We start from the raw sequence: 22,245 nt of genomic DNA, 5'->3' as shown, positions 1-22,245 counted from the left end.
TAATGTACAATAACAAGAGCCTCAGTCACACAGTATAAAATTAGCATTTATAATTTTAGTTTCGATACATCTGATGCCTGGTACGATCTCGGGCCCATGTGTGTGACTCTTTGATGTCCCTGACTGGTCCTCCTACTCCTTATGGACCCGATTCCTGCTTTGGACATTCTGGGTTTGCTCCAGTTGGGACAGGAAACCCACTGGCCGGGAGAGGGGAAGAGGCCATTAACGGGGGGGAAACCAGGGAAGGAAAAAAAAAAGGATTTTTCACACAGCCGGTGACTTTAGCAAAGTGTTGATTTCATATTGTTTGGACGTTGATTTGTTCTATTCACAGAGGGGACTTGGAAGAAGACTGCATGTGCACCACTAACACATTCTGGAGATGTTACTCCGTCATGAATATGTTCTCAAGGGAACAAAAGAAAAAATGCTTCGGTGCTGTAGTTTATGATAAACAGTTTCTCCAACATTCCACGGTCGCTGACACGCCAATTATTAAGATACAGTGACTAGGAGGAGGAGGAGGAGGAGGAGGAGGAGGAGGAGGAGGAGGAGGAGGAGGAGGAGGAGGGAGGGAGGAGGGAGGAGACAGACATTTGGCTGCAGCCACCATGAAAACATCTCTAGCCTCTGTTAAAAAACGATTTCTATAGACAAGAAATAAAAGAATACAACGAGCAAGAGCCTCCAGTCAGACCAAACCAAAACCTTGTCTTTGATTTCCTACACATGGTGGATAATGACCCACAATTTCCACGTTAGTCATCCGCAAACATACGGCTTGGATGTCAACTGTGAGGTCATGGCATTATTATTGCCTCGCTCCTGCGAATAAAGCACCAAAACAACCGCAGGGGGAACGTCATTCAACCTGCATCTGATGACTGTGGTGTAACGAGAACTACTATTACGCATTATACAAGGATACAAGGACTCTCATTGGGTACTAATGTCTAAATGCCTTCCAAGAACCATTATCCGTCTTTCCAAAAACCCGGCAGACATGAAGAAGTCGGTTTTGCACCATTGTAATTGGGTTACGCAAACTGTAGCTGCGTATTGTGTTTGCTCGGGCTATTTGTGTGTGTGAGCGAGGACGGTTCAGAGAGCGAACAAAAGCGACTGCTAAACAAGCAACAACTGACACATTCATCGGGGTGAGGGATGCAGCTCCCGAGTACAGGCCTCTGAGCCAGCTGCTGCTCGTTACAGAGCTGGACACCAGCCACAGGAGACAGAGCCCGGTGTACAAAAGAGCGACTGTTTGCCTTCTAGATTCATTTTTCCGATGACAAACGAGGCAGCGTGTGTGCATGCACGTCGGGAAACTAGAGGTCCGAGCTCATCAACTGGGCATCTCTGAACGACAGCTTCTCTGATTCGTTTTGCGAGACACCATCTTAGGTCATCTAATCCATAAAGAAAATAGAAACCCAAGCCCTCTCTTCAGTCTCTCCAGCAAACCTGTGGTGGACAAGCGTCTGTTCGACAGCTGCAGGGACCCGGGCTCCAGAAAACCCGAGAGCGCCAACCTCCCAAACAAAAGTATGTGGATGAGAGTCCGCTCCAACGGTCTGCTCACGGCAGAGCTTTGAAATAGTGATGTTATTAATCTAAAATAAATACTGTTCCTGGTTAGATGTGCACTTTCCAATTTCTACTCTACCGGACAAAGGGAGATAACACTTTCTCGTTGATTTCACATTAATGTGGCTTATTCACAAGTGAGAAAAGACAAAGCGTTGCCCCTCTAATGGGCGATAATTCCACCGTGCAGAGATAACTATTGCAGGAGAAAATCATTTTAAAATTGGTACATTTTATGTTAACTCTGTGTTTCCCGCTGTACTAAACGAACACCAGGCGAGACCGTGAACTGATTACACTTTTTTTGTTGTTGAGGCAAAGCACATGAAAATGCTCCTGCCCAAACACGCCTCTATCTTGATTTCAAACGGGATGTGAAAAGGGTTTCCAGTCAAACCTGTTGTGCTGCAACTGAACCGAGCTGACGGGGGGTGAGGCGAACAGGAACACATTAAACACTAAGTGCTTTCTCAAACATGGATTTCTCCTTTGTTTTTATCCATTTAAAAAAAAGGTGTTACTCAGACTTTGATGTTCCTTAACTGATTCATCAGGACATGTAGGAACACTCGAGGAATGAGCTGCATGTTTGCGCAGTAGTTATTTGAATATCTGCTTCTTTTTGGGGAGTCAAAATGTATGATAGTTGTGGAGTAGACACATTTCTCTCTCAAACTGCACCACTGGTGGATTTTAAAACTTATTTTGCCATGAAAGCAATCACCAGGGATGGCTTCAGGAAACTAACTTTAACCCTAACATGTTATTTATAGTGAATTATACTCACTGTTTTACAATATCTGACGAGGTGAAACGTGTTAATTCCTATTTGGATAAATATTTCATTTTAGGAGTTTTTTCATTCATGTTTTGCACACAATCCTATAACACACTATGGGAAAGGGAAAACCCCCCAAAGCATAATAGGGCCCCTTTAAACATACTGCCGATCCAGGCCCTCTCACTCTTTGCATTACAGAGGCTTTATAGCATATGCATTATTTGCATTCTGATAAACCTATCAAACCACCGGCATTGGGAATAAAATATCAATCTTATGATCATCCGTGCAGAGCACACCAGAAGTGATGGATTTATTTCCCTAACAACCAAATAGAAAAGTCGCTGTACACATGATTTTGAGTGACAGGAGCTCATTAAGCTGGTGACAAGAGACTGAGTCATGAGGCTGTGCACCTGGCCACATGTGTGCGCCTTCACTCACTGTATCCCATAATGCATATCTCTACAGGAGAGATGTAACTATATATCATGGAGCTTCTTGCAGCTGCACAAATGACTGGAAATGTCAACCAAGTGAAGACATTCCAAAAGCGAACTATAATAACAGTGTTAAGCAAGAAATAATAGAAAAACACATTAACAAAATTAACTTCATTTAAAATGCCCATTTACCAATTCCTGTAATGGATGGAGAAAGTAAAGCTTGTACAGACAATTATTTTAATGCCATATGATCCTATTTTCTTAAATGTTAAAAAGGGCATATGTGTGCTTAATAAATCCCATCATACAAAGCACCATAAACGGTCATTTAATTAAGGCCTGCTTGTCAAATAAAATAACTCTTTTGTTTCTGAAGACACAAGTCTTAAGTCTACATGGTGGCAGTAAGCTCTTTAGTGCTGGGAGTTCCCTGATCCATAAAGGATCCTCGATCCCTGTCCGTGTTTTTGTTCATTATTATTAAAGCGGCTGACCTCCCGGTGACCTCATTTAGCCGGCCGGCACATGTTTCTATTCACCTGCACAAGGAACTACTAAGTGAAGCATGGCAGTCAAACAAGCCATAATCTGCTACCGGCCAGTGCCAGGAAGGTCTGGGATCATTTGGTAAGGATTCCCCAGGAAAATGATTAGACAACAGTTTAAGGTGCTGTTTACACGGGAACGCAAACGGGTTGTATCCGCTACTTTTCACCTTCGTATAGTCCGTTCGTTCACACAAGGCCGTAACGGAACCGCGGAAACGATAATGGGTCACAAGGTGGATATAACGCTTTGGGGGGCCAAACGGATCCGTGTGTATGTCCTATACGATAATTTTCCTGATAACGATGAAGCCATAGCCCCGCCTCTGCTGCTCACTGCTGTAGCTACTGCTACTGCTATTCACCATGCTTCAGATGTTAGTGCACAAATCTACAGCTCCTCTACCACAACCATCAGCAACAAGTGGACATGGAGAACTACATGAACTACATGTTGCTAAATCCACCGCGGAGAATAAACAGAAGGGCAACCAGGCAACCATGGCAACCATGCTCCGGGGTCTTCTTCGCTGCTTTTGGTGTATTTTGTGACGAAAGTACAGCGCCACTTACAGGCCCGGCATATGTACTACAGCGTCTCCAGCGGGTTGAGCGGTCTCGTGTGAACGGACACGTTTATTGAGCCGTATCCGTGTGAATGGAGTTTTTTGATATCGAATTCGTTTTGTTTGCGTTCCCGTGTAAATAGCCTCTAAGAATGAGGAAAGGTGTGGCAGCTTGCTGTAGAGTCAGGTACTTGCAGAGTCATCCATAGCACAAAGGTTAAGAGACCGTGTGATATAATTTTTTTTTTTTTTTTTTTCTTTGACGGTTTTACGCCTCAAGCAACACCAGCCCAAAAATGTGCCAGGAATTTAACGGCATTGATTCCAACTGAAGTTAAATTAAGACTTAATTAGATTACCCTTTAATTAAAGCAGAATCTGACATGTCGTACTCTGCATCACTGCCTTGAAAGAAATTCTATAAAAGTCTATAAAAATGTGGCAGGGGCATGCCACATACCAAGGGGCATCACCTCAGGAGGTAAGAGGCCAGCCGGTTCGCCCGCCATGTTCAAAGTCATGTTACTGCAGTGGAGCACCCAAGGTGTTATAGATAGAGACACGGTAGACCTGTAATTTGCCCGGCTGTCAGACTGCATGCTGGTAAATTACAGTATTCAGCAAGGATTATGGTCTTCGGCTCATCCAAAGTGAGGCTCGACGTGCAGCCTCGCAGACGACAACTGGAACACCAACATGGACATAAATCTGCTTGTCTGTGTAAGCCGATTTTAAGAAAGGAGGGAGTTAAGCTAATTAAATATGTTGTCCTTGGTCTCGTTGAACCAGAAATCAAGCAGAGAGATCAATACTAAAAACTTTTAAGAAGGGAGGACAGAACAAGCTTTAATAATGTGTTGGAAGCAGGAGGCATTTGTCGAATGTGCTCTTTGGTTTAATGTTGTGCAATTTAGTCTCAGTGATAAATGCAGAACCTTTTGGAATTGGAATAAATGATTACATAAAGACTTCAATTTTAAGTTTGAAGAACGCCTTTCAGTAGTGAAAATGGTTCTTGTCATCAACTCGCTCTCATAAAAATCTTACTTTTCTAGTTACGTTTTAAAATCATTTGTTGCATTCCTGGCGCTGAACATCCAACCGTCTAAACCAGGGGTGCTAAACCAGGGGTGCCCAACCGGTCGATCGCGATGTGTCTAAAAATAGAACAACAATATTCTGTTTTATCGTTAATGTCCTGTAACATAATCTTCCTGTGCCAGAATAATGCACTTGAACGCATCAAAGCTTTGTGATTGGCCGGCTAGACCCCATGTGTCGGGCGTGGCTGGTCGGCAGTGGGCACTATTTCGCTGACGTTGTCCGTGTCAACAGGAGTGACAGTCCGCACACACACAAGACCGCAATTATGGCAGAAGCAAAAAAGCCCAAAATATATAATTTTCACTCCGAGTGGGAGGATGATTATTTTTGTATCTATTCCAATTCAAAGTCCATCTGTCTCATCTGCAATGCGAGCGTGGCTTTATCGAAGAAGGGTAATTTAGGAGCGGCATTTCAAAACAGTGCACAAACGCTACGAGACGGAATTCCCTCCTGATTCTGCCCTACGCTCCAAAAGGGCAGGGGCCTGAGAGGACAGCTAAATGCACAGCAGGCCATTTCCACCAGGCCCAACAACAAGAGCAAGGCTGCTACCAGAGCACTTTATCGTGTCAGTCACGTTCTTGCGAAACACATGAAGTCTTTCAAAGACGGCGAAGTTGTGAAAGAAGCATTCCTGGAGGCTGCCGACGCGCTTTTTGGGGACAGTAAAAATAACAGAAGCATTTCAACAGGTTTTTGATATAATAAAAACTCAAGTTAGATACCGTTATTAATCAGCTGTAAGTTTGAACTTATTCATTCTAATTATTGTACAAAATGGTATAGGAATGCAAACTTAAATTGATTATAGTCTATCATCAATTCAGGTTAAGAAACTAGTGTTGCTTGCATCCTATTTTAAAAAGGCATTTCTTTTTATACTCTACTAAAATGCAACAAAAAAAGGGTTTGATTTTATTAATTTTGTATTTTTATTGCACTTTGGCAGCAGATTCCTGAGTTGTCTCATTAGGAAGCCTACTTTTAATGGCAAAGAAAGGGTTCAGAGTCTTTTATTTTTTCCTGTGTCATATGTGGCAGCACTGTTCAATGTTTCTTGAAAACATTACGTATGTGACGTGTGAGTAAACTCCAACTCTGTATCAACAACACTGTTGTGTAGCTTCAGTTAAATACTTGTATGTGTGTAGATTAGAGGTAAGATAAAGGATCTGCAGTATTTTATGGAGTATTAATCATTCAATGGTCAGTTTTATACAAGTAGTGTGTATTTTCCTGGTAGTAGGCTGTCAGTAATGGCTACGCCTCTCTATTTGGACTGGTAGATCTCGGCAGACTGGCAACTTTAAAAAATACCGTACTTTTCGGACTATAAAGCGCACCTGCATATAAGCCGCAGCAGCTAAATTGTCCGTCTGTCTTGCTCTCGTTCTGTCTCTCGGTTCCACTTTTACTTTGGCGCGCTACCTGTCTCACTCTTTTCCGGCCTCCAGCCTTTCCTGCTGGAGCCCGCCGCTTAAAGGCGGCGGGCGCAGACCGGTCATAGAGCCCATAGCGTTAAAGGTGGTTAATTTTACCTGTAAAATCCATAGATTTAGGAGGTTCCCTAGTGGCCGTTAGCTGTACAAAAAAAATGGGGAAAAAAGTCGCGGCTTATAGTCCGAAAAGTACGGTAGCTCTCAGTTAAAAAAAGGTTGGGAACCCCTGGTCTAAACGATGCCCCTAAATGTCATTTACTGGGGAGTCGGAAAGCAGAGCCCTCTTTGTCTCACTTCAGGGAGCATTCCTCAGCCCAGAAGAAATAAACAGTCCTCGCTGCTTTACGACTGTGTTTGTGTTGTCAGTCGGCCAGAAGATCTCTCCGTCCCTCCAGTGAGGTCTCACATTAGACCAGAAAGAAAGTATACAGAAATAACACATCCAGAGGAGATGTTAAGAGTTTCCTTGACCTTTGCGGCAGAACGAGCGTGTGTCAGATTCACCCTCAGGACAAAGGGCTTGCTTAGGGAGGTGGAGGAGGGTGCATACTTTAAAAACACGGCTGTTCTTTTCATTTGTGATCATCGGTGGTAAATCAGTTCTGTCTCTTGGCCAGAAAGAAAGGTCCATTCACCGAGGTGGAAGATTTGGTTCAAGTGTGCGGGTGGGCTGCCCCTTCCTCTCAAATACAGGAAATACAAACCCACCCTAGAGTCATCGTTTCTTGAAAGTGAAGCTTTTATAATATAATAGCTTTGGAATTTATATTGACATATCTATAGGGCTGCTCAATTAATCATATTTTCATCGCGATTACGATTATGGTTTGCAACGATACGAAAACAATGTGATCGAAATAAAACGATTATTTTCTTATTATTACTTTTTTTTTTGGTTTTTCAGTAGAAATATACTTAAAGGTGGGGTAGGTAAGTTTGAGAAACCGGCTCGAGATCGCTAGAATTTGAAAATAAAAATACACAACCGGAGAAAATCTGCCACTTCCTTACAGAGCCCCTCCTCCAACACACACGAACGCGCACATGACCAATGAGGGCACGAGATAAGTGTGTGCCCCGATGGAAGGCTGACAGACAGGTAGGCCATAGGTTGTACTTTTTACAGTATTACGGCTTCTACAGATGACATTTTTTTATGGATTTTTTGTCAAAGCACTTCAGATATTCATTGCTATCGGGATGTTAAGAGCATTCCATGGAATATAACAAAAAGTGTATCTCGAGCCGGTTTCTGAAACGTATCTACCCCGCCTTTAAAGTTCAGGGTAATCAACTGTTAAAAACATACTGTTCACATTTTTTTTAAATAAAAATGAGGACTCGTCCAAAAAAAAGACAAAATATATTTTTTTAATAAATTGATGTTTTCAAAGTAAATGGATAATCGCATTTAATAATCGCAATTACAATTATTGACCCAAATAATCGAGATTATGAAAGATCCCCTGCTCATTACTTTCGAGTTAAAAAACTCATGTGTCATTTTAGGAAGGAAATGAGTAGACCCCGCATCTAAATGCCTCCCAGGATGAGTGTCTTCTTAAAGGGGCCACGCGCTACTCCGACATTCCTCCGACTGAGCCAGGAATATAACCGTCTTAATTACAGCTGTGATTCATAACTAAGAGGGGCTTTTATGTGTGGCCAAGTTTCTCACTGGTACACCCTCAAAACGCCTGCCTCGTGCCCCCTGTGACCGACAGTGAGAACCAACGGTAAAAATTGAAAAAGCATGAAAATAATAATGTATTTTATGATGGAGGAAATCAATCTAATTGAAGTTGCCGTAACTCTGGAGAGCAGGAATGTGGTTGTTTAAGGGGAGCTGTTATCTTTCACAGCTCCATCTGATGCTATATTATTATTATAACTACTGGCACCGCAGTCGACAAATCCATGTCTTCGCTCCATACTTCCTCATCCCTCGCTCATGTTGGCTTCTCTCTCAAAATCCTAAGTACAGATTGCACAGGGTTTTGTTTTGTGTTCCCTTTAAACGGCGCTGTATCATTGTCATCTAGCTACTCCTGTATTCGTGGATTAGTCACGACAAGCTTCCGTACGGGAGGAGAGACTTGAGAGGCGATAATCTGCTCACGCCGATTATCTCAGATTTGACAAAAAGCCCTTTTTATCTCCTAGGGTTACGATTTGGCAGATTGGATAATAGTTTAAGAAGTCTTTTATTTTTCTCATCAGGTGGTATAATACCTCTTTTCAGGGAATGCATGTCAGGTTTTTTTGGTGGAGATGACAGGAAATTAGGAGAGAAAAACATTGTGAATGACGCCTACTGCTAGAATATTCTTTGAATATGAAACTCTGCCATCAATTCTTAAATAAATAAATAAATAATTATATGGCTGCTGTTTTATTAAAAGCTAGTTCACACAGGGAAATTCAAGATTTGAAAAGATGATTTTTAAACGTGGATGACTAGCTAGCTGGATGTCACAATGACTACGTGGGAAAGCTGCTTATTTCTGCTTCTGAGACAAAAAACATAAAGGTTAAAGGGGCCCTATTTTTCTTAATTGTAGCCTAAGAGGCGGGACATCTCTAAAAAGGTTGACCAATCACAACAGAGCAGACTGGCCTCTGGTTTCAGACAGAGGGTGAAAAGAGGAACATTAAATACAAATATGAAAGTGGAAATTATCATAATAGGCCCCTTTAAATATAATGGTAAATGTACTTCTTGAAGAGTTAAGAATAGGCAAGTATACTCATACGATCAGTAATTATTAAAATCATATACATATCAGAATTGGGGTTGAGTATATAACTACTGGCTCGTTCAAATCTGTGCTTCAATGCATGTCGTATCAAATTATTATTTATGAATATGTTAAAACTCCCAGCACGTTCCTCTTCTCCATGCAGTTCTCCCTGCTACAACTAGGACAGCAGGCTACACACGCGTCTCCACTAGATTAACAGTGATGTTGACAAGCATGCACGATAAACAATATTGGACAGATGGTATCCATTACAGTCCAGTGATGGCTTCACTCGATAAAAAGATCACACACACGGATAAATCAAACGCTATGGGGGGGATTAGGATTGAATTCAATCTATAATCATTTTAATTATACCGTAAGTACATTTGAAAAATCCAGCAAAAGGAGTCCACAAAAAGCGAATAAAAATATATTGAATATCTGTTATTTGAGAAGTTATACGTGTCAGCACAAGCTAAGATCCGTCTCATTTTAAGATATCATCGGCGTTATGAGTGAGAGGATGATGAGAGGCTAAGGTATGAGCTGTTGAAAACGATACATGTCTGAGAGGCTGTTTCTATTTAGACGCCCTGCCCCCTCCGCCACATCTCCCACCTCCACCCCGCCTTCCCCCCCCCCGTTCCCTTGCTCTCCCTGCTGCCGGAGGCCTTGTAAAATTGGCACAGGTTCTACCCCGGCTCCCAACCAAAATCGCTGCCTAAGTGTTTCCACTCCGCTACCTCTAACATGGCCTTAGTAGCACAGCTCACAGAGGGAGATATGTGGAGGAAAAGCTGCTTCTGCTGTCACTTGGGGCGCGAAGAAGCAGCTCCACATCGAACCAACTGCCGTTTTTAGTCTCAACACAGCATTACGTCCATTTCAAAGATAACAAATTGAGACTTAATTAAAAACGGAGAGATCATATAATGTGAGGCAGCCAGGAGGATACGCGGCAACATTCTTGTACTCCTCCCCACCAACAGAACGGTCTTTGTTTGCGAGGCTTTAGCAGAGCGGATGCGAGCGAGGCATTCTGCCGCAGAAGTCAGAATGCCTCCTTCTTCCTGCTCGGTCTCAGAGGTGTTGAAAACTTCCCAAAGCACATTCCACTCCGACAGACACAAGGAAAGAATTCAACGCGCTGCTCGTGGGGTGGAAAGGCATCTCTTTTCGAAAGAAAAAAACATTCCTATTGATGCATATAGTAACTCTTCTCTTAAATAATGTTCGAGCTCTTGAAAGCATCTGCGCGGGTTTCCAGTCCAGCGACTTTTCTGCAGAGCGACCCTCTGGTTAAAGGTCATTCCTCAAGCTCTATCCACACCACAAAGTTCCCATCACCACAGACCGGAGTATACTGGGAAACCCACACAACCTCCACCCCAGACAAAATAGACTGCTCATATAAAATAAGAGTTGGCTTTGCATAGAGCATGAAAGTGGACGTTTTGTCCGGTCACTGACTTGTAAACAATACAGAGGGTATTTTTAGGGGCCTCAATTTGATATTCTGAAGTCCTTTGGTCTATTTTAGGTCCAGTGCTGCAGGAATTGGGAGTATTCGCACTAATGTACTTATAATGAGGCATACGAGCTAATGGAGGATGCTGGAAGTGAGTTCGCCTGCATGCCTACATCCGTTTATGTGTGAGGGGGGGGAATAGCCAAGTCTAGCAGAAGAATTTCCACGGTCGAAACTAAAAGCGGAAGACTGAATCTAGACAAAACAAAGGCGCAGCTGAAAGCGTCAGCCAGGGAGAAAGGCTGAGGCGTATAGTAGGAGCACCTCAGCGCACAAACTCAATGGCATCCAATGAGACGCTGGAATAATAGAAGCCACCACATCGAGAACGGCGTGTCTGCACAAACAAAGCGACTTCGCTCAAGTCCTGACCTTCACTCCTATTGAATGGAGGCATCTCATCGGATGTGTGAGTGTGGCTCTGGTCCTCTGTTCAAACGACTCGCTTTTCTTTTAAACCAATTCCGGGGCAATTGAAATAAGAGCTTGACGAAAGATTGGCCATCATCAAAGAAGCAGTCAACGAGGGGAATGAGATGAGAGCCAGTCCAAAGAAGAAAGACAGAATGTAAGACTGTGACTGCCGTTTATCGGATCGTTCCGAGATGAGATTCCCTTCAAACCGTATCAGAAACAAAAAGAACAGACGGCTCTCTGGCTGGCAACATAAGAGGACGCACGACAAACAGGCAGTCACTCGGAAGAAAGCTACACATGAAATGTTCCCATTAACATTCACGACTGACTGACACACACACACACACACACACACACACACACACACACACACACACACACACACACACACACACACACACACACACACACCACACACACACACACACACACACACACACACACACACACACACACACAACACACACCACACACACACACACACACACACACACACACACACACACACACACACACACACACACACACACACCACACACACACACACACACACACACACACACACACACACACACACACACACACACACACACACACACACACACACACACACACACACACACACACACACACACTTTGCTGTCAGAGGGGCGCGTGGGTGGGCATGTCTCTGCGATTACGCAGAAGTGGGCAGCTTGCATCGCAGTTGCTTTGTCGCTAGAGGCATGACAAGATTCAGAAAGAGTTCTGGTGTCCCGAAAAAACAAGCCGCTTTCTAACTGCCACTGTCAACACCGATCAGATCTAAACTTCACTTCCACCAGTCCGACGCCTACACTTAAGATTTCACTTAATCCCAAACACTGCACCCGATCATTTACAAACTACTTTCAAACTATAGTGTGGAGGCACGGTGTAAACACATGACAATCATTCTAATGAGAGACAGGTGCTCTGATAATGCTGACACTGAACTGCATCGTGCAATTATACTCCGTCAACACACAGATACACGCAGTTTATAAGATACCTTAAGTCTGGACTCGAGTCCTTTGAGCTGCATAATAAAAAGGTAAGCGTCTTACTATTTTAGACAAACTGTGTAGATTCCACCGGCCCTTGCCATTATGCAATGTTGGACAACATGCCACAGTAACATCTGGGTTTAAATGAAGTCAGTTCAAATCTATATTTTTGGGTCATGAACATTTGACAGAAACAGTATGTAGGATGTTTTGGGATATTTGTAGATGTAGATAACAGGCCATTGTAACATTTGGGATAACATCAAGACAGTTCTGTTCAAATCTATATATCTTGCTAATGAAAATGTGATAGAAGTAGTATGTAATATATGTTTTGGGAAATCAGGGTATGTGCAGGAATCCTGAAGTCAAATGTAAAACCTTTTAAGACCCTTTCCACACATTTTAAGACCTCATCGCCACTTAGAGTTTTAACCGGTTACCTTGGCGACACACTTTACCTCACATTGACTATATACAGTATTGATTGTCCTTCCTCCTTATCTTCCAACCATTTGGACGCAGACTTGTATTTCCCCATAACGATGTTGTTTAGCAACCGGCGTAAACGGAGCTTCGCGCTATCAAGCAGTGAGCGTGCGATGTCCTGTTCAGATGACGTCAAACCCAACGGGATGCCGTCAATAAACTGCACAGAATCACACCACACACCTACGCCATGATTACATTCAGGCAGACGGTAGAACACAACCTCTTTGGACAATTTATATACTTATTGAAAACAAGCTACAACATGTAATACCTTGGAAAATGCCCTTTAATACTTTTTAATAGCCTTCATTTTCGCTAAATAGATTTATCAACTTGTAATACTTTTTAAGACCCCGCGGTAGGGCTGAACGATTAATCGATTTTAAATTGAAATCGCGATTTTAAATTATGCGATTATCAAATCGCAAAGCCTGCAATTTTTTAAACCATTTTTTTTCTTTTTCAATTTTTTTTTTTTTGTGTCTCAGTCTTCCACACCAATCAGAAGTGCTGTGCTCCACATGTACCAGCCATTGTTAATCAATCAGAAGTAGCCCATGATAGAAGGTGATAGACAGATTGATCCAATCACCTGCCATGTGCTTCTGAAAGTGCCTGCCCTTTCCAAATGGCTTCCAATGGAGCTTTAGATGGTTTGGTACCATCAAACCATCTGAGTCAGGTTAGTACTGCTCCATCACGTGTTTCTATCACAGGGTGAATCTTAAACTGAAGCTCGACTTTAAAGCAACCCAACGGAAGTTTCATGTAAGTTTAGTTTTTTCACTCGTAGCTCGGGCTGCTAGAGACTAGGGATGCCAGCGATTATTCGATTATTCGAATATTCGTTACAGTCTCCATAATCGAATATTATTTTTAAAAATCGATTTTATTTATATATTTTTTTTTTTATTATTTAAAAAAAAAAAAAATTCTGGCTTAGTTTCAACCAAAATATATATATAAATATATATATGCTAATAATAGTAATAGTATTAATAATTGTAAATGGCCATTGGTCACACCACCAGTTTGTTTTACTGTAAACTTGGAGGAAGCCTGCTGCAGAGCAGACTGCTGCTGCAGCAGCTACACACCGACCCCACCCCCACCCCCCCTCTCCCTCACACGTGCGACTAAAGATGAACAAAGCGGCAGCCGGCAGGTAAAAAGAGTTCCTCGTGGAACTACTTCGAACATACAAGTCCAAAGGAAGTTAAATGCAAGCTCTGCGGAAAGACGTTGGTCTATCACAGCGCAACCTCAACAATGCGTTCGCATTTGAGTGCGAAGCACGCCAAAGAGGTTACAGAGAAAGACGCAGCACAGCTGGCCATTACCAACTTCACTTCAAGGCCACGTCGTTGTGATGACATGCTTGTTTGTTGTTTGTACTGTAAACATGTTCTAGTAAAGAAAACAACGGAATTCCTTTACGGAGTTTTTTTTTTCAGGGGGGGGATCGAATAATCGATTATTATTCGCCAGGGCTGCCGAATAATCGATTATGATCATGGTCAGTTTCTGGCAACCCTACTAGAGACGGGAGCACGTTGATACGACCTTCCTAGCCGGAGATATGGTCGCATTTTACAATAAACTTCCGTTGGGTCGCTTAAAAACAAATATCGCAAATCGCAATATTTGTCAGAAAAATCGCAATTAGATTTTTTCCCAAAACCCAGAGGACACCCTGCAAATATCTGACCATTATGCAATGTTGACAACAGGCCATTGTAACATTTGGGCTGAAATTAACTTCTGTTAAAATCTACATATTTTGCTTATCAACACTTGGTCTGAAGAATATAAATTATTAGGACGCTTTGGGGCAAAAAAAAGGTTAAATATACTTGAAGCTCACACAGCCCTGAACCTGAGTCATGAGCACAGGAACCACTGCGTACGGCTGGATGTTACGTAATGCTTTATGAGCCGAGGGCACGAGAAGCTCCCACATTAAGAGGGCTTTTGGAAAGGTAGAGAGGGCTCACACAGCAGTGCGAGTCTGCGGAGGAGTCTTCCTCCCACACACTCAGGCTCTTGATTAATGTAATGCCAGCTCATCACCACAGGAAGCTGCTGGCTGACAGGGAGATAATAGCAGCTGGTGTGGAGTTATAGGACATCAAGGAAGCGCTGCTACGTGTGCGTGGTCTGCAGTGGTGACCCTAATGTCTTTAGGCATGTCGTGATGTGAACTGCTTTTCTAATTCAATGTATCACATGGAGACGCACAATGAGCATTAAGCTCAAACGTGAATGAAGAAGGCTGCAAATAGTCTTATCCATCAAACAGTCATGACACCTTAAATGGATTATCTGGCCATCACTCAGAGAATAATGACCTTAATTGACCGAGAGGGCAAGCCATTACAGACAGCAGCTGTTTACCTGTGAAGAGCTTAGTGATGGCCTTGTTCTGTCGCCGGGCGGAGCAGATGAGCAGCAGCCAGGGCGGCAGGAACTCCAGATGACTGGCCAGGAGCTCTGCGATGGTCCTGGGGGAGCCCACGGGGGATTTCTGCTCCCCCTCGCCCAGCTGACAGCCCTCGTCCATGGAGTCCACCAGCAGGAAGAGAGACTGCTGCGGGGGCTTAACGCTCAGCAGAGGCAAGAGGACACACCTGAGGACAGAGGGAAAAGACAAAGAGAAAACGTTAACCGTCAGGGAATCATTTGCTTAGGTATTCAACCTTCGACCCAGTTCGTCGTTTTCTCTCTTCACCGTCTCCTTTCCCACGGCACAGGTCTACGGCCTTGGGTGTCGCTGCTATCTCTCTTTAGGAAGGGCAGCTTGGGCGCATTGTTGTTGCCAGTCTATGACGGAGCACAAGCCGCCATGAGGTCGTTCACTGTTCAGGGACGAAGGTTCCCTGACACACATTCTTTCCTATGGACGAGAGCTCTAGTTAGATTCAGGGTCCATCATTGTTTCGTCTCGCTGATGAAGAATGTTGATTATTACACTCCGAACTAGTTACAACTTCGAGCTACGGAAAGAGTTCTTCAGAATTGGTTTGCAACCGTTGTGTCAACTCGTGACGCACCACCTGTCTTGTCAATTCTCCGGCCGTAACTCCAAATAAACCGCCAGTGTTTTGCCATCGCCACCTCGTGTCTCCAATAAGATACATTTTTGTTTAACAAGCATTTCAGAGAGACAGCACTCGTCTGAAGGCAGATGTCGAGTACATTACAAATAACATTCTTTCTTTTAGACATTGTGGAGCTTCACAAATGAAAATGAGAGGTTGTCTAAATTAAACTATTGTAACAACATTGTAATTCCTGTTAATGACGCCATTGTATTTCCTGCTAATGATAGCATGCGGCTACGGTTCGCCATTAGCATGTCTGATGTTGAGTCAGAATCTCATTTTCACTCTGACTGGCGCCAGCAAACACCAGGCGTCTGCTTAAATTACACTTATTACATTTGGATGGACTGTTAAGTGTCAACTTGAATATTACAAGTTTGTTTTTTCAGAGGGATGAATCATGTTCCCAGAACCTCCAGGAAATATGGTAGGTCCGGGGATGATTACTCAGTCTCCTCTTCTCAAGTTCTGGCTGCACTAAGTAGATACTGGAGACAGAGCACGAGTCGGTCAGATTGAGCTTCACTGGTCATGTTTGTTGTTACTTTTTAATTGGCTGCATTAGACTGGAAGCTGTTAATTTGTCCACAAGCTACAACATACACATACACATACAGTCCAATAGAACAAATGTTTTTTCTCAAGAAGAAAATATGAACCATTTTTATACTGAAAATCTGAATCAGAAATACTAAAAAGAATCCCCGGGTGAAATTGGTTTTCGTGACAGTTGTCCCATGAATAGAATTAATACAATAACATATAAATAAAATGAAATATAATGTTTTATATCATTTTAAAAGTAATAATGTGCTATAAAAGATACAAATATAAAAAAGTAAAATGTCCAATAAGAGATAACAAGGTGCCAGCATATTGACTCCGAGTGCCTGACGCTCGGAGGGAGGGTTGAACAGTCAGACGCCAAGAGGGAGGAAGGACTTCCTGTGTCTCTGTGTGGTGCATCTTGGTTGAATGAGTATTTCACTGAAGGTACGCGTGTGCCAGATGTAATACGACAAAACTAAAACATGCACCTGCTGACCTTCAGTGATTCAGACCAGGGTTCATACACTTTTTCACCAATGATTTTCAATGACTTCTCCAGGACCTTTACCTAATTTTCCATGACCAAAAACATGACTCTTTCTCAGCGGTACCACTGGAAATGGTTTATTTGAACATGGAACAGGAAAATAAGGTCTGCATCTGAAACCTGTTGTGCCGATAAAACAAATCAAATAGGCTTACTAGCTTCTACACGCTCAACTCAAATCTCTCACCAGCAAAATACCTCAACAGTTAAATGCCATTTTACGTTCATTACTATACGATACAGTATTTATTATCATTATAGTATTACTATTTCGGCGGTTAGATAAAATCTAAATTATATTTGATGCAACTTTAGTTACATTTCCTTGACTTTTCCAAAACGTTGGGAAACATATTGTTTTCCAGGGCATGGAATTAGCATTTTGAATTTCCATGACTTCTCCAGGTTTGTAATGACCGTGAGAAGAACCCTGTCAGACACTGAAGCTGAGACAAAGAGGACAGGAGGAAGAGTGTGAAATCGCATTAACCTCTTTAATATTACTTGGTAAATCGGTCCTAGTGTTATTACTGTTGTGGTTCCTGGTGGGGATTTTCTTATTTATGAAAGCAAAAGTTTGAGAACAGTATGATATTTTGCAAATGTAAAAAATGTGGTCGATGCGTTTAGTTTTTGTTGTAAAATTCTGTGTAAATGTTTCAATCTATCAAAATAACAATAATGCATAAATCTGTGCTGGTTCCGTGTCAGTCATGATTACATATCTGAAGTGTATTCACTCTTAACCAATACCACTTTACATTAGGGCTGCCCGATTATGGCAAAAATCATAATCTCGATTATTTGGGTCAATAATTGTAAATGCGATTATTCATTGACTTTGAAAACATCAATTTATTGGAGAAAAAATGTTTTAACAGTATGTTTTTAACATTTGATTAACCTGAACTTTAAGTATAATTCAACTGAAAAACCATAACAAATAATAATTATAAAAAAATAATCGTTTTATTTCGATTACGTTGTTTTCATAATCGTTGCAAACCATAATCGTAAATCGCGATTAAAATACGATTAATTGAGCAGCCCTACTTTACATATAGTTCACCTTTCTCAGTGTCAGGTGTCACAAGACATTATTTCATGAAAGATGATGTTTTGCTATCTGGAGGTGCAACATGGTAACCAAGAATGTGACTTTCTTGGACCGTACCATTCTCAATTCATCCGTCTCAATTGGTCGGGAGTTAAGCGTTTAAATATGTCTCCATCCAGCACATATTGCATCGATTAACAGGCCCACTGCGGACGCTTTGAGCGCACAGGAACATCCAGAGTAGATACAGCCTTCTATAATTCAGCGGGCTTTTTTTTAATTCGACAAAAAACAGCCGAGAGCTAAATGTTTCGCCTCGAGTTTTCATCACAGATGTGAAGAGGAATGTGTTGAGCAACTATCATGACAAATACACATGCAAGATTTGTCAAACAAACAAGTATCCCTGCAACTTACGGTAAATATTGATGTTTGAATAGGAAAAGCCATTCAAACCAGCCCCGTGGCGTACAGTGATAAAGTCAACATGAAGTATGGCACTCTGCATCAAGCATCGCATCAATATGCAGCCGAGCACACAGAGATATATCAGTTTATATGCTACGTTAAGCTTGCATCATCTCCATACTGCAAGCTAGACATGTATGCATGGTCCATTGCGTATGTATCACTTCACACATGAATGCACGCCGATGCTAAAGAGCTAGCCCGGGCATTTTCTGTTCTGTGGTTGGTGCTGGCAGGACCTCTGTGACGGCCTGCAACAGTTTGAGCTGTAAAATGTCCGTTTGGGGAATTGCCCAACATTCAGAGAATTACTTCTAGCCCAACTGGCCGTGTTAAAGAATCTGAGGACTTCACATTAGTGACATTTTAATGGGGGGGGGGGGGTTAATTAAACACTGCGGCTGAGCAAATCAATTAACATGAAAACTTGATTCAAGAGTGGAGGGACGTCTGCAGTGCATTCGAGGATTCAGGGGAAGATGTTCGATGCGGTCCCCTTCCAGGTGATGGGACTCTTCACCTACCACTCTTTCATAATGGAGGTGACATTGCTTGTATTCTTTGTCATAAAAACGGTTTTAATGAGACTGCTTCTGGATGCTCAACAGCCTGTCACTAAGCCTGTGGCGGCTCCAATGCCATTTCCTTTTAAGTATGTACCATTTTAGGCTTATATTTTAGCCATAGCTCATTATCTTTAAGCACACGGGGGCGGGACGGACTGGAGTGAAGGTCTGTGTGCTCTCAGTGCAACCTACTGGGACATACAGAAGAGGCCATTACTATAGAGAAGTGCAAGTGTCAAAACTGAATATTTCATAACAAAAATCCCATAAATTATGTAATGCTTAATATTATTTACCTCAGTGAGAATATGCCATATTTTTCTAATTTTCAGTTTAATATCAGTATGTAGTGTCTCTTCATGTCTCCGTGCTTTAATGTTCAAAAAGCTCTTTATTTTTCTCATACTGCCTGTGCTGCAGCACCTCTTTTCACCCTCTGTCTGAAACCAGAGCCCAGTCTGCTCTGATTGGTTGGCTGGCTGGCTGGCTCTGTTATGATTGGTCAATCGCTTAGAGGGGGAAAAAAAGGAGTTTCAGGCAGGGGGGGGGGTAGAGTGTGGGAGAGAAACTCCTTCTGGAGTAACACAGGAGATGTTTCTCAGTGTCGAGGAAGGCTGCTCCAGAGCCACTATTTCAAGGATGCTACGTCATCGAGTCCCGCCGAAGTACTGTTCCGGTGTCCAGCATACTTGGAATTCTACCGAGGCCGGTGTACTTCGCTGCGGGAAATTTCGAGGCTGCACATGTGTAGACTCCGGTCTTAAAATCCCCACAATGCTTTGCGCACGGACCAATTTCCAAATCTTTGGCGGAAATCGCGCTCCATTTAAGACGGGGCCTCGCATATGACGCACACCTCTTAGCCTGTTCCACAATTCTTTGTTTTCCGAGGCTTGGAAGGATTCTCGCTTCTGAAGGAAGTGACTCGGAGGTACATGTGCTACCAAGCAAGTCTCCTCGACATTGAGAAACACCCAGGGATTGCAGACCATTGACCCATTACAAAAACCCATAGGACCAATGCCTTACATAAAATGCCAATAACTAACATTGCAAATTAAAACATTCATTTGAAGCGCCCTTTCCAAAATGGTTGCCTTTCTGGGATGAAAGATAATTTGTATTCAAAACACTGCGAGCTCTTTTTGCAATGTGGCTGATTAGTTTTAATGTATAAAAAAATGGGTTTTAAAATGTTAAATATTTGGTTAAATGATCGTCACAAGTCTCCAAAGCCCAAGGCAATGTATGCCATTAACTTGTGTTGTACCGCAAAACAGTCCAAAAACACAGAACTCTTTCCCCGAGCAGTTTGAGCTCTCAGTGGGAGGGAAGTCAGTGCAAAGTGTGTCCAACCTTCACACTCGGTCGTCATGTTGTTCAGCCTTTCAGAAACAGAGTCCATCACTCCATAGGATGGCTGCAGCCCACAGAGAACCTGCGGCGCCATCTGGGAGCCTTGCCAAAAGGAATATCCATCCACAGGGGTGCGTGTGTGTGTGTGTGTGTGTGTGTGTGTGTGTGTGTGTGTGTGTGTGTGTGTGTGTGTGTGTGTGAATGGCTGTGTCTGAGGCCATGTTGCCTACTGAGACAATCAAATCCACGGTGACAGCAAGTGGGCAAAACAAAGAGGCATTCTTCCCTCACAATCCAGCTACTTTCGGGCTGTCAAAGAGTAGGGCTGCAGACAAAGAGAACTCCCCGGGATGCCAGAGATGGAGAGAAAATAAGCTCGGGAAAAGCCGGTTTAGTTTGCCAGAAAAACCTGCGGCATACCTGAGCCAGAAACATTTAAAGCCATTCGGCCACACACCGTGGGATTGAACATGTGTTCCAACTTTTAAGTCCTCGACATATGGCTAGTTGCTACTAAAAAAAAAGAGAAAAAGGGGAAAGAACTTGATGTGAATTGCATCTACCATTTCTCCATGTGTGTTTGCATCCGCGGCCGCTTTCCCCACAATGTGCAAAGTGAAGCTTTCAGTGTGACGTTCAGTGAAGATGTCTGGGCCGACAGGGCAGCACCGGGCTCGTAGCCAGCGCCTTACACATTTACACGGCTCACTTTATAGAGCGGGCGTAGAGCCCGAAGTCCATGCCACATACTCAAACATCACACACACACACACACACACGCTGCCCAGGATACAGCCGAAGCTCAACACAAACAGACGGTGAAACGTTCAATCCAGGTCCGGCCTTGACACCGCTCTATTAATAGAAGAGAGGGCAACTGGTGAGTGGAGCTTCAGGCGGACCACCACGACGCAGAGTGGTACTGACAAAAACGTTCAGACAGTATCAGCAGAAAACTAGAGATACTTTTCAATAAAAGAAACCCGCATCTCTTCCTTTACTCGATTGCAGGAAGCGTGTCAGCGTGTTTGCAAAGTCAGGAGAACTTCAACAACCGCTGAGTCATGCAGCAGCTCGCCCCAAAGCAACGAGACAACTCCCGTTAAGATTCTGCCCTCGTACTTCCTTATGCAATCTGTACATTATGCATAAGTGCAGTCATGCTGTTCAGAGCAGTCACACTGATGTGGACAATGGGATTGATGCGTTCTGCTGTATTATCCCCGCTACGTCAGCCATATGCTCCCGGTTCCTCCTCAATCTGTTCTCACATCACACTCCACTTTTATCTGATTGAGATCAACTCTAAATCTAAACGGCTTCATTACAGTTTATGCAAAGTGGGTATGAATTGCGTTGAATAAAGCTTGTTTTGCAAAGCTTTTTCTAAGTCAAGGTTTTGATGCAGAGTGGTACACAGGAGCAGAAATGCAGTTATGTAAGCGGGGGACAGACATAGTTATATTCATTTGTGCTGAGAGCCTTTCACGACACAGATAACCCTGAGAGCCTCGCAGCAGTACATTAAAGTTACTTTTTTTAGATACAGAAATGCCCATTGCAACCATTTGTTCATCAGCGGAGAATTGAGCAAGGTTTTTACAAATCCATTTCACTTAAACCGCATTGTGTCTAAAGAGACAGGGCTTGAAAGGATGCAGACATTTTTTCACTAAGTGCACAATTTATCAACATTTCCCTCGACGTGAAGCGACTCTGCCCACATTTCAGATTTTAGGGAGTTGTTTTCTACATAAGTTAGGGTTGAGTTATTAGAGACGGCTGCTGTTTGGAATTTGTAAAGCTCAAATGCTGATCAATTCCTCATTGAAGATTTCATCTCCTCTGTTTTTAGCCCCACTTGCTGGCAATCTGTCTTGGTCAGTCAGTCAGTCGGTCCACCACTTCTCAACAAATACTG

The 22,245-nt window shown here is 42.9% G+C and overlaps 1 protein-coding gene across 1 annotated transcript in view; it reads right to left on the bottom strand.

Moving 5' to 3' along the window:
• ankrd50 (ankyrin repeat domain 50) overlaps positions 1 to 22,245 on the bottom strand; it is a 41,143-nt gene that overhangs the window by 7,951 nt on the left and 10,947 nt on the right. Inside the window, exon 3 of the mRNA XM_034092554.2 lies at positions 15,075 to 15,307. Within this exon, the coding sequence (XP_033948445.1) occupies positions 15,075 to 15,307 (233 nt within the window). The remainder of the gene's footprint in view (positions 1 to 15,074; positions 15,308 to 22,245) is intronic.

This window comes from Pseudochaenichthys georgianus, chromosome 10, assembly GCF_902827115.2.
Source record: "Pseudochaenichthys georgianus chromosome 10, fPseGeo1.2, whole genome shotgun sequence".
Classification (NCBI taxonomy): Eukaryota; Metazoa; Chordata; class Actinopteri; order Perciformes; family Channichthyidae; genus Pseudochaenichthys; species Pseudochaenichthys georgianus.
Note: the sequence above shows the minus strand (reverse complement) of the source record. Positions and strands in the feature narration are given on the sequence as shown.